Source organism: Lynx rufus, unplaced genomic scaffold (genome assembly GCF_022079265.1).
Source record: "Lynx rufus isolate CCGP_SWC_20201006 ecotype Redwood Valley unplaced genomic scaffold, mLynRuf1.p SCAF_8, whole genome shotgun sequence".
Lineage (NCBI taxonomy): Eukaryota > Metazoa > Chordata > Mammalia > Carnivora > Felidae > Lynx > Lynx rufus.
Genome location: NW_025814896.1, coordinates 138,605,998 through 138,621,047, shown reverse-complemented (window position 1 = coordinate 138,621,047; position 15,050 = coordinate 138,605,998). Strand labels below are relative to the sequence as shown.

Below are 15,050 nucleotides of genomic sequence, written 5' to 3'. Positions count from 1 at the left end.
GCCATCAATCAGCCCAGAGCCTGACGCGGGGCTCGAACTCACGGACCGCGAGATCGTGACCTGGCTGAAGTCGGACGCTTAACCGACTGCGCCACCCAGGCGCCCCGTAATGCTCACTGTTTTCTAATCTGCTTTTTATTTACTATATTTTGTGACCATTATCTCATTCAGTAAATGGTCTTCTGCAACATGTTTTAATAATTTCATCGTGTGAATCTATCATAATTATTTAAGCTTTGCTATCGGCAGATCTTTGAGTCATTCTGCTTTGTCATTGTTTTATTTTATTTTATTTTATGTTTTATTTTATATATTTTTAATGTTTATTTATTTTTGAGCCACAGAGAGAGAGAGACAGATTGTGAGCAGGGGAGGGGCAGAGAGAGAGGGAGACACAGAATCCGAAGCAGGCTCCAGGCTCCGAGCCGTCAGCACAGAGCCAGACGCGGGGCTCGAACTCACAGACCGTGAGATCATGACCTGAGCCAAAGTCAGACGCTCAACCGACTGAGCCACCCAGGCGCCCCGATAGATTTTCAAACATTAACTCAACCTTGCATTCCTGGGACAAATCTCACTCATGAAATTTTGTTCATTTTCTTTATTGTTGGATTTTATTTGCTAACATTTTGTTTGGGATTTCTGCAACTATGTTCGTGGAGGGATGTTGGTCTGTAGTTTTTGAAATCCTTGCAATGTTTTTCTCTGGTTTTGGTATCGTTTCTTCCTTAAGTGTTTGGTAGAATTTACCAGTGGAGCCAGCTGGGCCAGGAGTTGTCTTTGTGGGAAGGTTTTTAACTACAAATCCAACTGCCTGAGGTGATAGAGGGCTCCTCAGATCGTCTATTTCTTGAGTAAACTTTGCTAGCCTGTATCTTTGAATTGTCCATTTAATTTGTCCACTGGCATGAAGTTGTTCTCTTATCCAACTAATATCTGTGGCCTCTGGTGATGTGACCTCCCTCATTCCTGCCATTCCTGGTCATTTGTGTCTCCTCTGTATTTTCTTGCCAAGTCTGTTCGGTGTTATCAATCTGATCAATCTTCTCAAAGAACCAACTTCTGGTTTCATTGTGTTTCTCGATTTCTTTGTTCTGTTTTCAATTTCATGGATTCTGCTTTTTTTTAAAATTTTTTTTAATGTTTATTTATTTTTGAGACAGAGAGAGACAAAGCATGAACAGGGGAGGGTCAGAGAGAGGGAGACACAGAATCCAAAGCAGGCTCCGGGCTCCGAGCTGTCAGCACAGAGCCTGACGCGGGGCTCGAACCCACAGACCGCAAGATCATGACCTGGACCAAAGTCGGCCGCTTAACCAACTGAGCCACCCAGGCGCCCCTAGATTCTGCTTTTTAAAAAAAGTTTATTTATTGGGGCGCCTGGGTGGCGCAGTCGGTTAAGCGTCCGGCTTCAGCCAGGTCACGATCTCGCGGTCCGGGAGTTCGAGCCCCGCGTCGGGCTCTGGGCTGATGGCTCAGAGCCCGGAGCCTGTTTCCGATTCTGTGTCTCCCTCTCTCTCTGCCCCTCCCCCGTTCATGCTCTGTCTCTCTCTGTCCCAAAAATAAATAAACTTAAAAAAAAAAAGTTTATTTATTTATTTAAAGAGAGTGAGGGAGAGAGAGCGGGAGAGGGCCAGAGAGAGAATCCCAAGCAGGCTCCACGCTGTCAGCACAGAGCCTGACTCAGGGCTCGATCTCATGAACCAGTGAGATCACAACCTGACCCAAAATCGAGAGTCAGACACTTAACCAACTGAGCCACCCGGGCACCCCTCCTTGATTCTGCTTGGAACTGTATTGTCTTCTGATGTGTAGGGAGACAGGCTTCTATTTGGGGTGACTGTCTCTGCACCCTTGCTTTCTTCCCTTTCTCTTTGGGACATCCTTCTCCTGTGTGCTCCCGAGCGCCTTTCCCTCCCAGGGCACAGTCCTTCACGGCTGGTTTCTGCTGTGTTGTGGCAGGAGGGAGCTGACTTCTTTTCTCCGCCATGTGACACATTTGCATTTTTGTCAGAGACACCATGGGGACAACATGTTGGCCCAACGATGGAGACTCCAGTCCTGGCGTCAGGCCGATGGGGCGCGGCTGGCTCGGGCACACGCCACAGCCCCGGTGCCATGCTGGCGTGTTCGCCTGCTTCCTTCACCCCCTCTCTGCCGACCTTGCTCGGTGGACCCGCTTTCCCTAGGCTCATCATGGAGGCTGACGGGGTAACTCCTCCCCTTCCACCCGGTAGCGTTTATCAGCAGCTTCCCTATTTCTTTTAACTGCACGGTTTAAACATACAGGCAGAGTTAGTCCCTTCTGACCACACGGATACTGACAAAGTGTACGCGTGCTCGGGAGCACTCACCCTCACCCTGCTTCCGTTCTTTTTTAAAATTTATTTTATTAAAAAAATCTTTTTAAGTTTATCCTTTCTTTCTTTATTAACGTTTATTTATTTTTGAGACAGAGAGAGACAGAGTACTAGCAGGGGAGGGGCAGAGAGAGGGGGTGACACAGAATCCGAAGCGGACTCCAGGCTCCGAGCTGTCAGCACAGAGCCCGACGCGGGGCTCGAACCCACAAACTGTGAGATCATGACCTGAGCCGAAGTCAGGCTCTTAACCGACTGAGCCACCCAGGCTCCCCAAGTTTATTTATTTTGAGAGAGAGACAGAGACAGCATGAGCAGGGGAGGGGCAGAGAAAGAGAGAGAATCCAAAGCAGGCTCTGCACTGTCAGATAGAGCCCCATGTGGGGCTTGAACTCACGAACTGTGAGATCAAGGCCTGAGCTGAAACCAAGACTCAGACACTCAGCTGACTGAGCCCCCCAGGTGTCCCTACTTCCGTTCTTATTTTCCCAGCTTCTGTTTGCACTTTCCCTAATTCTCCACCCTCACAGTTTCACCCTTCTTTCTTCCCTTTCAGTTCTTTTATTCATCTGCCATCGTTTGAGGCTTTGCAGGTAATGTAGGTGGTCAACACCAGGCCAGTAGGAGTGGTTGTTCTCATTGGTTACTATTTAATTTTTACAAAAGGAATGATTGAAGGATGTCCTCTGAATGTCAGGCTCACTCCAAGGACACTCGTTGGCTGATTACTCGCTTTGCGTATTGTCCCCCCCTCCGTTTGAGAAAGAGGCCTGAGGTTTGCTGAGATGGTGATCAGGGGGGTGAGGGAGAGATACTGGTGTACGAGGGGCCGTTGGCAATGCCAACTAGTTTGGGGGAGATGAAGCATCTTTCACTAGAACAAAAGAAATTACTAATCCAATAGGATCTGAAATACAAAACCTTGAAAGGCATTCGGGAGGAGTAATTACGTGGGAAACACCATTGCTCTTGGTACAAGTAATGTGAAACGAGGTGACGCATTCCCCGCTGCTTAGCAAAATGCCAGGAGGGAGTTAAGACCTCCGTTGATCCTAGTTGCTCTAGTGTCTGTCGTTGCGAGGCTCCAAAGTCCCCGCTGTTGTCAGAGGTCAAGAGCTCTTGGCTTCTTCTCTGACCACTGCCTTGCTGACTCCACACAATGTCTGGGCCTCAAGCCCCGCGGGCGTCCCGGGGAAGCCGCCGGGGTGATCTGCAGCCCTTCCGCTCACGGCTCCCCATGGCTCAGTTCAGCCTCTGTCGCTGTCGTAGAGGACACGCAGGATGCCAGACGCGGGACCTGCCCCGCCCACGGCGTCTCAGTCGGGAAACCCTCAGTGAGGCCTGGGCAGGCGTCCCTGCGTCCTTCCCAGCTTCCCAGAGGGGGTGACATCTTAACATTTAGACCCTGAGAGAGCTTCATGGACGCATGATATCAGCTAGGTCAATTACAAAACCCCAGTCATGGTTCTTCTTCTTCTTCTTCTTTAATGTAAAAATATCTCAACATTTTCCAAAAAACGGGAAATAAAAATTCATCATCATCACGACCAGGAAGGCCGAAAACCCATCTCCCCAACCATGTGTTGGACACACGTGCCTGACGTCCCCCTCGAGAGTACAATGCAGTGTAACGCAGGGGGAGGGCTGCAAAGGTGCTGAGGGTTTGCCCAGATTTGCCCCATTTCTACAGGTAACGGCGCCGGGGTGGATGAAGGGCGACTTCCCATCGGCCTGGCTCTCCCTCCCATCCCTTGCACACTGCTCCAGAATGCCTAACCTAGGGAGATTCTTGGCCATTTTGGGGAAAGAGTGACGCTGATTTTTTATTTTTATTTTTTTGACTCAGAGGATCACAGAATGAGAAATGAAGTGACTTCGGAGGTGGTCCAGGATGACCTTTTCCCTAATGAATTACATGAACCGTACGGAGCCCACTGCGCCTTCCGCAGGGTTTCTGTGATCTGTGGCGACTGTGTGTGTGTTTAGCGTCTACTGTCGAGTGGCATAGGGGCCATCTTTGTTAAGTCAGCTTGCACGTTCCAGACCCCGACGAGCGCCGTTCGCTAATTATGAGATCCTCCCTTTACGGTTCCGTGATGAGGTCTTTTCTCGGTGCCAGACTCCCTTGGGTCTTTCTGGTTTGAAGTTTTGCACGGAAAAGGCTGGGAGGATGTTCACTGAGGGTAGCTGGAGAGGCTCGATGGGGCGCAAAGACCAAGGACTTCGGAGGCCAACAGCAATGACAACCGCCAAAAGCTCTTCACTCATTTCTGGCGTTTTGCTCGGCGCCTCGCGATGCGTCATCTCCTCTGGCGCTGTCCCTCCCGGAAGCGGATCCGCATTCACACACGAGGATGTGGGCACAGCAACCTCTTCACGGTGGTGTGAGGAGACGGTGGTGGAACCAGGGCTGGGATCGCGGACAACGCGGACGCAGGCTCCCAAGTGCCACGCCGGTATAGGTTCCAATTCGCAATGGGCTAAAATCGACCATAAGGTATTTTTGATGGCCTGTCATGGCCAGGACACTTAGTGACAGCGTGTCCTTGTGGAGATTACATAGTGGCTCTGATTGGTCACCATGTGGGTATTTTGCCCGGTTGTTTTGAGGACTGGGCACGAATGTAGTGTGACGCAGAGCAGGCGTTCAGTAACCCACAGCTGCCACTCGGGGAAACACAGCTGTGGTTACCTCGGGGGTCTTCCCGCATTGCTGCGGATTTGGTTTAATTACTTCGGACTGTTGGTCACGGAGCCCGAAAGCCCACTGAGCCCCTCAGCCTCTTGGCAGGTGAGTGAGACACCATGTCGGAACCTGTCGTCCCCGTCGGGCAGTGACAGAAAGCCACGTGTGCTTTCTTAGGAGATCACGTGAAATGCAGGAAAAAAAAATCCAGAATCATGTATTTAATTGCTGGGGTTATTTAATTAGGCAGGTGACAGCAGGGTTAATGAATCATTAACACGTAAAAAAAGCCATTAGCTCACTGTTTCCATAATTTTATGCCATCAGCCAGAAAACTGTTTCTTAGGGTAGTTATACCTTCATAGAATTTTGCAGGGAATAATTTCTGTTGTTGTGTTATAAACCAGGTCAGTAAATTCGTGGTATTGCTGATACGGCCTTGGTTTTTTGGCTAACGGTATGCATGCGTGTGTAATTTCCTATATAGAAAGTAATTTTGTATATCACGTGACAAGAGGGTGACAGTGGACGGACGTGTGCATTACCACAATCTCCAGTGACCTCACTTTTTCCAGGATTCCTCCTGGAGTATCAGAGCTGTTTATCACCTGCCACCGAAGCGTTTATCATTTATTCATCCGTCATTCATTCATCCATATTCACGGCATACTTCTCAAACTCCCGCGGTGGGCAGCTCATTGTTCAGGCAGTGGGGTCCTTGGTGGAACATGACGACCGAGGTCCCTGCTCTCAGGAGGCTTTGATTCTATGAGGAGGAACCAATAATAAGTAAATAAATAAACACAAAACTATCAGACAGTGTTGCATGCTACGATGGCCATATTGGTCGGGGAGGGTCGCTGAGGAACTGCTTCTGAGTTGACTTCTTAATGCAAGAAAGAGCAAGCTGTGCTAAGACCCGGGAGAACATTCCAGGCCCCAGGTCTAGTGCAGGAACAAGCTTGATGTTTGGAAGAAGGCAAACGCGGGCTGTGGCGTGGGGGGGAAGGGAGGGGCGGGGTTGTCGTGTGTGTGCCGCTGATTCCTCCACTGGGGTTCTAAGCCAGGGGGCAGCCCATCGCGACGGGTGATTACCAGGACCGCGGCTCCTTGTGGGGAAGGGACTGTGGGGGGCGGGGGGCGAGCTGCGGAGACATGGGGCCGCGGGGCCAGTGTGGCAGCGGTGGGGGCAGCAAGAAGTGAACGCGTCCGGGGATACGGTTTTGAGGCAGAATTGAGAGATGCGGGGTGTAAGGGAGGAGACGACACAGTGGTGTCCCCAGATCTTGCGGTCAAACACACGGGTCTGTGCTGCACCGGTTCCTGAGACCGGGAAGTCTGGGGACGGTCAGCGGGCTGTGGGAACAGTCGGCGATTCTATCCGGGCCGTGATGAGACTGAGATGCCAGATGGTCTGTGGTCTGTCCCTCTCCGTTCTCTCCCCACCTCCGTCTCTCTGCGTCTCTGCGTCTCTGTGTGTGTTGGGAGACGCATGTTTATTGGATTGAATATTTATCCCCGTGTGGCAGGTACGGCATTGTGCCTTTTATAAAACGTTCTCTCCCCCAAACCCTGCGAGGTGTATGGTCCCCGCTGCAGGCGTTCACAGATGGCAGCCCAGAGGTGAGACAGTCCCGGCAAAGTCACGGACAGTGAGCGCTGGGAGGTGAGCCCCGGTCTGTCCGAGTCCAAAGCCACCGGGCTGCCTCCCAGCTTCGCTCTGCTGTCCCGCTGCCTCTCGGCCAGTTGTCCCCTGCGTCTAATGGTGCCTCAGGCCCTCAGCAGGACGCCGAAGGGGCTCTCCACCGCTCAGTCCCAGTCCTCCTGACCCTCTCCAGCTGCCACACGTGGACGCTGCCTCCTCGTCTCCTTCAGAAGACCCGGAGCAGCACATTTTCCTCTCCTCGTCTAAAAAATAGTGCTGGGGAGACCCTGAGATGCCCAAACCTTGTCACCCGTGTTAAGGGTACGTGCAGCTCACCCTGACACCCCAGGGTGAACCCCGGGTACGCGGGTCGGTGTTATTCTTGGCGAAGGAACTTTATAGATACTTTCACTCACTGGGGTGATTCAGTAGAGCTGCGCTAACCTCACAGGTTGGGCTGTCTCTGTGTGTAAATGAGGAGGGCACCATGGCAGGGGCAGCGAGTGGAGGGGGACCGGACATCCAGACAGGTCAGGCCGGGAGGCCCAACCGGGGGGCCCCGGGGGACACCCTCTACCACTGTGCCTGCTCTGCTGGAGCAGGTGTGACGAGACTCTAGGTAGGCCCTGAATGCCGAGTCTCACTCAGCGGCGGAGCCTCTAGAGGTGGGAGGGTCTGGTGTCTCAGGGGCGGAGCCTGTAGAGGTGGGAGGGGCTGGTGTCTCAGGGGCGGAGCCTCCAGAGGTAGGAGGGGCTGCTGTCTCAGGGACAGAGCCTCTACAGGTGGGAGGGGCTGGTGTCTCAGGGGCGGAGCCTCTAGAGGTAGGAGGGGCTGCTGTCTCAGGGGGGACTCTCTACAGGTTGGGGGGGGCTGGTGTCTCAGGGGCGGAGCCTCTAGAGGTGGGAGGGACTGGTGTCTCAGGGGCAGAGCCTCTACAGGTGGGAGGGGCTGGGACGGAGCCTCTAGAGGTGGAAGGGGCTGGTGTCTCAGGGGCGGAGCCTCTACAGGTGGGGGGGGGGCTCGTGTCTCAGGGGTGGAACCTCTAGAGGTGGGAGGTGCTGGTGTCTCAGGGGTGGAGTCTCTAGAGGTGGGAGGGTCTGGTGTCTCAGGGGCGGAGCCTGTAGAGGTGGGAGGGGCTGGTGTCTCAGGGGTGGAGCCTCTAGAGGTAGGAGGGGCTGGTGTCTCAGGGACAGAACCTCTACAGGTGGGAGGGGCTGGTGTCTCAGGGGCGGAGCCTGTAGAGGTGGGAGGGGCTTGTGTCTCAGGGGCGGAGCCTCTAGAGGTAGGAGGGACTGGTGTCTCAAGGGGGACTCTCTACAGGTTGGGGGGGGCTGGTGTCTCAGGGGCGGAGCCTCTACAGGTGGGAGGGGCTGGTGTCTCAGGGCGGAGCCTCTACAGGTGGGAGGGGCTGGTGTCTCAGGGACAGAGCCTCTACAGGTGGGAGGGGCTGGTGTCTCGGGGCGGAGCCTCTAGAGGTGGGAGGGGCTGGTGTCTCAGGGGCAGAGCCTCTACAGGTGGGAGGGGCTGGTGTCTCGGGGCGGAGCCTCTAGAGGTGGGAGGGGCTGGTGTCTCAGGGGCGGAGCCTCTACAGGTGGGAGGGGCTGGTGTCTCGGGGCGGAGCCTCTAGAGGTGGGAGGGGCTGGTGTCTCGGGGCGGAGCCTCTAGAGGTGGGAGGGGCTGGTGTCTCGGGGCGGAGCCTCTAGAGGTGGGAGGGGCTGGTGTCTCGGGGCGGAGCCTCTAGAGGTGGGAGGGGCTGGTGTCTCAGGGGCGGAGCCTCTAGAGGTGGGACAGACAAGGAACGTAGCAGGGGAGCGACTTTCAGAGGAGGTCACCGTGATGGAGGGGCCTCGAGACTGTGTGGGGCCGTGGCCTTGATCTCGCCCCACCCAGGCTGTCAATGATGACAGTAGGACCGCCGCAGAGGGATTTTGCCTGCCCGTGGCAGGGCTCAGACATCCTTCTCCTTCCCGCTCTCGGGGCCCCAGGGGTTGTGAGGTTGAAGCTGACCAGGCCCCGGGGGGCGGCTCAGCCCCCAGGTTGGAGTCATAGGAAAGAGAAGGGTCCGGGGAGCATGGGGGGTGTTGTCCCCTGCCACGGGACGTCCTAGCTGGAACCCCACGGGCTGACTTAGGGGCCACACGCCCGGTCTTGGGGCCGCAGTCTGGCCCAGCCGGGCGCCTGGGGAGCACATCACGGGAGCTTGCTGGTCGAGCTGCTGGCCTGTCCTCAGCGCGACGGCCCGGTCTGTGTCTCTGGACTTCTGTGACCTCCCGGCCGCCGCGCTCCGTGCCCTCGCACCCGACCTTCCGGCCTCGGAACTCACAGCCCTCTCGCCCCGTCCCCATGAGGTCACCTGCCCTGCGTCTGGGAGTCCCGGCCCCTCCCAGCAGGGAGTCTGCTCCCCCGGAGTCCTTCCTGGGTCCTCCCCCGTGCTTCCCTTAGCAAGGCCTCCCACCCCCCTGCACTGCTGTTTTGGGGGCGGTGCTGGGCAAACCGTATTTAGCAAGTGGTTGTCTGAACCGAGTCCCGAGGCTTGCCTTTTCTTTTTGCAGATCAAACCGGTGGTACATTGTGACCTGAATGTGCCTTCCAGGTGGCAAACCTTCCAGTGAACGTCCCGGCTCGTCAAGTGAGTAAGGCCTCGCGGGCGACAGATCACTACTTGCTGTGGCTCCTTAAAGATAAAGTTCCAGTTAGACTCGCCGTCACCCCCTCTCCCTCCTCTCCTCCCTCCTCCCTTCCTCCCCCTCCTCCCCCTCCTCTCTTTTCTCCTCCTCCTCCTCCTCCCCTCCTCTTCCCCTTCTCCCCTCCCGGCCTCTTCCTCTCTCCTTCCCTCTCCCCTCCTCCCCTCCTCCTCCCCCTCCCTCCCTCCCCTCCTCCTGTGCTCCTCTCCTCCCTTCTCCTTCCCTCTCCCCTCCTCTTCCCCCTCCCTCCCCCCCCCCCCCCCCCCCGTGCTCCTCTCCTCCCTTCTCCTTCTCTCTCTCCGACAGGACACCTGTATGATTCAGCCTTTCAGGTGCCATGAATCCTTTCTTCTCTTTGAACCTTGATTTTGGAAATCAATCCAGTTGCCAGGCTGTTGAACAGTTTACTTGGGGCTGGAAGGGCGAGGGCCTCACACACAGAATTTAGTCTTAGGCTTTTCACTTTTTAAAAAACATCTAGCAGTTGTCGCTGCTGGACGTGGAAAGGACACTTTACAAGTTATTTTCCCACCACGAGCAAAGACCTGTAGGGTTACCACACTTCCCGCTCAAGCGTTGGTGCAGGACTGGAACGTGGCCCTGGGAGCCACAGCCGGTGCTATAGCTGTAGAGGTGCCCGGGGCAGTACGTCCGGGCTGATGGAGACAGCTTTGTGGGCCAGTCTGCCTTACGTTCTGGGGCTGTAGAAAGAACACGCTGGATTCAAACCATCGTGGGTTCAAATCCGGCTTTTCATCTCATCGTCTTTGTGGAGGTCACAAACCTCATCTTTCTGAACTGGCTTCCTGACATTACCCCCCCCCCCCGGGGTGGTGAGGGCCCCCCCCGTGACACCTCCAGGGTGGTGAGGGCCCCCCCAGTGACACCTCCAGGGGTGGTGAGAGCCCCCAAGTGACAGCTCCAGGACACCCGTCCAACGCTGGTCACGGAGCAGAGACTCTCCAAATCCTTCTTATATTGGGAGGTTTTAATACTTTACAGGTTGAAATCTCTGACGTGAGCGAGATCGCGCCCTCCTCTCACCACGTTCTGCTCCCGGTGGACAGAAGGTCAGTGGGCTTGGCAGAGGCGTGGGCTCACCGTGTCTGAGGGTCACTAGCGGGCGTCTCCGCACTCCTGACCAGGTGCCCTTCACGCTCGTGCCCCCAGCGAAGGGCTAGGGCCCCTCGGCGCAAACCCCCGTTAGACTCGTCGGAGCCCAGCCTGGGAAGCAGAAGGACGCAGGAAACACACCCTGTTTATTGGCCAAACGTGGCCCCTCCCCGTCCCCTCAGAACCTCGATGACCACGTCTGTAAAATACGTCCCCTTACGTGTCTGCAAGACGCAGCCTTCAGTGGTGGATCTTTCCCTGCACCTTCTACAAATCTGAGAGCTGCTTGGACATGACGGGAGGCACAGCATTTCCAAATTTTGTGAAGGGCAGCTCTTTCTGAAGAATGTATACAAATCTCACGGTCCTTCCTGGCAAAGAACCTACATTTTTACATTTTTTTTTTTTTGTTTTTGTTTTTTTTTTTTTTTTGGCGTGAGCCAAGACATCTGTGATTCTCACTTATTTTGACGGACAAGTTTTGTCTGTTATAGACCATTACCCCCGGCAGCTTGTGCCTTGTCCTTCATATTGGTGTGCTAGAAATTCCACTAGATGGACCCAAATATCCATTCAAACGCAGTGTCTTTTCTACAAAGACCTGATCATGTTTGCTTGGAGACCTTGTAACTGCAAAACAGGCAAACAAAACAGTCGCGATGGGTTCCGGAGGCTTCGACGTTGAAGGGAGAAAGTGGTTTCTCCCTTCCTCACAGATTGGGGGGGCTGGGGTGCTGGGGGGTCACGGCTGAGTTTGGACCCGGAGCCCGGCGCTCCCCTGCCTGCCTGGGTCTCCGCAGAACGGAGCTGGTGAGGCCACGTGGGTTTGAAGTGTGGAGGCTGAGGTGCCGATTTATGTCCTGCTTCTGCCGCTAAGCAAGCTGTGACGTGACAGGTGTTGTGACGGCGGATCATCGTCACCTAAGGTCCGCTCCTAGATCTACGTGCTATTTCCTGTTTAAACCAAATTGAAAATATTTCCTATTTTAAAAACTCGAGGGGCGCCTGGGGGGCTCAGTCGGTTAAGCGTCTGATTCTTGATCTCAGCTCAGGTCATGATCTTGTGCTTTGTGAGTTCGAGCCCCGCACCGGGCTCCACACTGTCAGTGCAGGCCCTGCTTGGGATTCTCTCTCTCCCTCTCTCTTTGCCCTGCCCCTACTTGCTCTCTCTCTCAAAAAAAAAAAAATCTTAAAGAATTTAAAATATGTCTTACTTGAAATATTTAAAATATTTCCTATTAGGGACTCCTGGGTGGCTCCGTCAGTTAAGTGTCCGACTTTGGCTTAGGTCATGATCTCGTGGTTCGTGGGTTCGAGCCCCGTGTTGGCTCTGTGCTGACAGCTTGGAGCCTGGAACCTGTTTCGGATTCTGTGTCTCGCTCTCTCCCTGCCCCTCCCCCACTCACACTCTGTCCCTCTCTCTCTCTCTCTCAAACATAAACATCAAAAAAATTAAAAATATTTCCTATTACACACCAATGAGCACATTATAAAGTGTGTTGAGTAGTAGGTTTATGCCTTTAACTTCTTCTCTTATTTCAAAGTTTTTTAAAAATGTAACTATCTTTTTGTGGCCCGAAAAATCTGTGCCCATGGCCATATATAGCTCTAAAAGTTCTATGTTCAAAGTGAGTGCCCCCCCCACCCCCCCGCCTTGTATCCTTGTAAGACAGGCTGGGAGATCCAGGCTTCGGCAAGCATATGTATCCTACAAATACCTCTGTGTATCCTCCTTTTTCTCCCCACACGATGCATCTTGGAGGTGGTTCCATAGGAGCCCATGTGGATAAGCTGTGCTTTAAAACAATGGCTACACAGCATTCCAAATTTCAGACGTTCCCTCATCTAACCACGCCTGGCTTTTGCCCAGTGCTCAGGGGCTCCTGCCTGTCTGTCACCTCTCCATGGCAGACTCTCCCCGGAAACCGTTCTTGGGCACTTAGGTGGGGTCGGTCATCTGTCGGGTGGCGGATGGACCATCTGATCCGTGAAACCGGGCAAAGCAAGGGGTCTAGTTCATTCTTCAGTTTGGGAGATGTGTTCCATCCCGCCTGCCCTCTGAACTTGTAATTTCCTAATCTTTAAGTTGGAAATAACACTTACTTCCCTTCCTTGTCTTTAAAAATTACATTCTTATTATAAATAAATGTGGGAACTTACAAGAGTGTGAAGAATAAAATAAACATCCCTTATCTCACTCCTCGGACAACCGCCACTGGCCTGAAGAACGCTTACCTTCAGTGTTCTCTTTGTGCCTTCTGTCGTGTTTTTTACAGCATCCGTTATAGTTGACCATTTCCCCCCGTAAATGCAAATCCTGCATAAACAATTTTAAACTGCTTCACACTTTATTATCGTATGGCCGTGCGACGATTTACGTAACATTCCTGGGTACCTGGACATGCAGATTGGTTTCATATTTTCGGTTCTATACATAATCCTATGGGAAACATCTTTGCATGTAAATCTGTTTCGTTTCCATGGGCTGGATTTCACAAAGTGGGAAGAATGGGTCAATAGTTATTGATCACAGACGTCTCATCAGTCTGTGTTACTGACTCGCCCCCGAGGAAGACTGTGCACACTTTTAGCTGCAGCCACAGTGTATGTGCATGTGTCTTAGGTCTGCAAGAGATGCCAAAATTTGGGGGGGGGAGGACACAATTCAGTTCATAAGAGTTCCTATTTCCCCACACTCAGGTAAAGAGTGTACGTTAAATATCTTTAAAGATTTAAGCAAAAACACAACATGACCCTGTTTAAACATTTATTTCCTGTATTATTATTAGTGACCCATGTTCGGAAAGAATTCTTTTGGCATAAGGAAAACCAATAGATGGAAACATTGTAGCAAATCTATTGTGGGCATAATATCACATAAATGCATTGTAATATAACTTGCGCAGAACATTCTTTTCTAGGGTTATTTTGGGGCAATATTTTAAACATGGGAGAAGGGGGTTTCTGCATTGATTGGAAGCCCCTTGGTACAGCACATTAGCAAAGAAAGTGGATTCTCTGTATTTTCTGCACAGATTAAAGTTTATATTTGATCTGAAAAGGCGATGCGTTCATCCAGTCTTAAATTATTTGCATTACAGAAAAACAGTAACAATGAAGCAACAGCAACCACAAATAATTATGTAAAAAATTGAAAACTAGAATTGTAAAATTGAGCACCTTCGTGTTAAACACTATTCATCGGGGAGCCTGGGTGGCTCAGTCGGTTAAGCGTCCGACTTCAGCTCAGGTCACGATCTCGCGGTCCGTGAGTTCGAGCCCCGCGTCGGGCTCTGGGCTGACGGCTCGGAGCCTGGAGCCTGTTTCCGATTCTGTGTCTCCCTCTCTCTCTGCCCCTCCCCTGTTCATGCTCTGTCTCTCTCTCTCTCTCAAAAATAAATAAACATTAAAAAAAATTAAAAAAAATATTAAAAAAAACACTATTCATCACTTTTATACTTAAAGAAACAAGGCTCATAGTTTACATGATTTTAGTATGAGTTACAAGAGCATGTAACTGTTGCCAAGTGGCTTGGACCGGGGTGGCCTGGCCTCATTAGCAGGAGAACTTTGCATCGAGTACCCCCCCCCCCCACTCCCCACCCGGACACGTATGGAAAATAAAATAAACCCGCTGGGATTCCAGCAAAGCTGCTTCCAGACTGCACGGGTGAAACCAATTGTTTCTACTATCTTTTTGGAGGATCGCACATTATTTCCTCGGGGACATCTTGGCCCGTGGAAAGAGAAAGTGACTGCACTTTTAATGGCAAAACCCGCCTTTTGTTTGCCAAACGGGCACCATTTTCTTCACTTTACCTGCCATGGTGGAGGCATATTATTTAAAAAGCGAGTTCTGTCCTGTTCATCTGGGCGTATTTTATTCCGTGAAGAGAAGTTTCCGGGCGTCGTTGCAGCGTCACCGGACTTCCAGCATCGGGCGCTTGGTGACGGTCCCTTTGCGGACTCAGGCGGTGGGTGTGAGGGCTGCCTGGCGCATTGCGTGCTGCGTATGGCTCTGTCGTTCTAGATCTTTCTTTGAATTTCCAATGTTTCCCCCCTCAAGTGTGAGGTACTAATGAATGCTTTTTTTTTTTTATTCTTACAGTGTTTTCACAAATGGAAGACTATTTATCCCACCCGTAAAGATTATCATACCCAAATTCAGTCTGACGGAATGGAATAGCGTGCTGGCCATGATTGGGGAAAAAGTCTTCCCTCTAGGAGGCGTTCAAAAGTAAGGCTCTGTCACCTGGGGGAGACCCGGTCACAGTGTGGGGATGTCTCTCATTAACTCCGATTTTAATTCTTTGGGGGCAGACATTATTTGTCGTCCCTTTACATACTTATTTTTGGCCAGTTTCTTTCATTTTTCATGGAACAAAGTTTATTGAACATCTACTATGTGCTAGGTGTGGTGAATGGGGTGAATGAGGCCATGGGGACGGACAGAGGTGGGATGGACAGTGGTGGGTGGACAGAGCGGGGACAGAGGTGAAGTGACCATGGGGGTAAACAGAAGTGGGAGGGACAGAGGTGGCGTGGACAGTGGCGGGTGGACA

At 52.5% G+C, this 15,050-nt stretch overlaps 1 protein-coding gene across 1 annotated transcript in view; it reads left to right on the top strand.

Annotated features, from left to right (window-relative positions):
- Positions 1–15,050, top strand: part of DCDC2C (doublecortin domain containing 2C) — an 83,302-nt gene that overhangs the window by 11,908 nt on the left and 56,344 nt on the right. Inside the window, 2 exon segments of the mRNA XM_047069772.1 lie at positions 9,244–9,320; positions 14,597–14,725. Of these exon segments, the coding sequence (XP_046925728.1) occupies positions 9,244–9,320; positions 14,597–14,725 (206 nt within the window).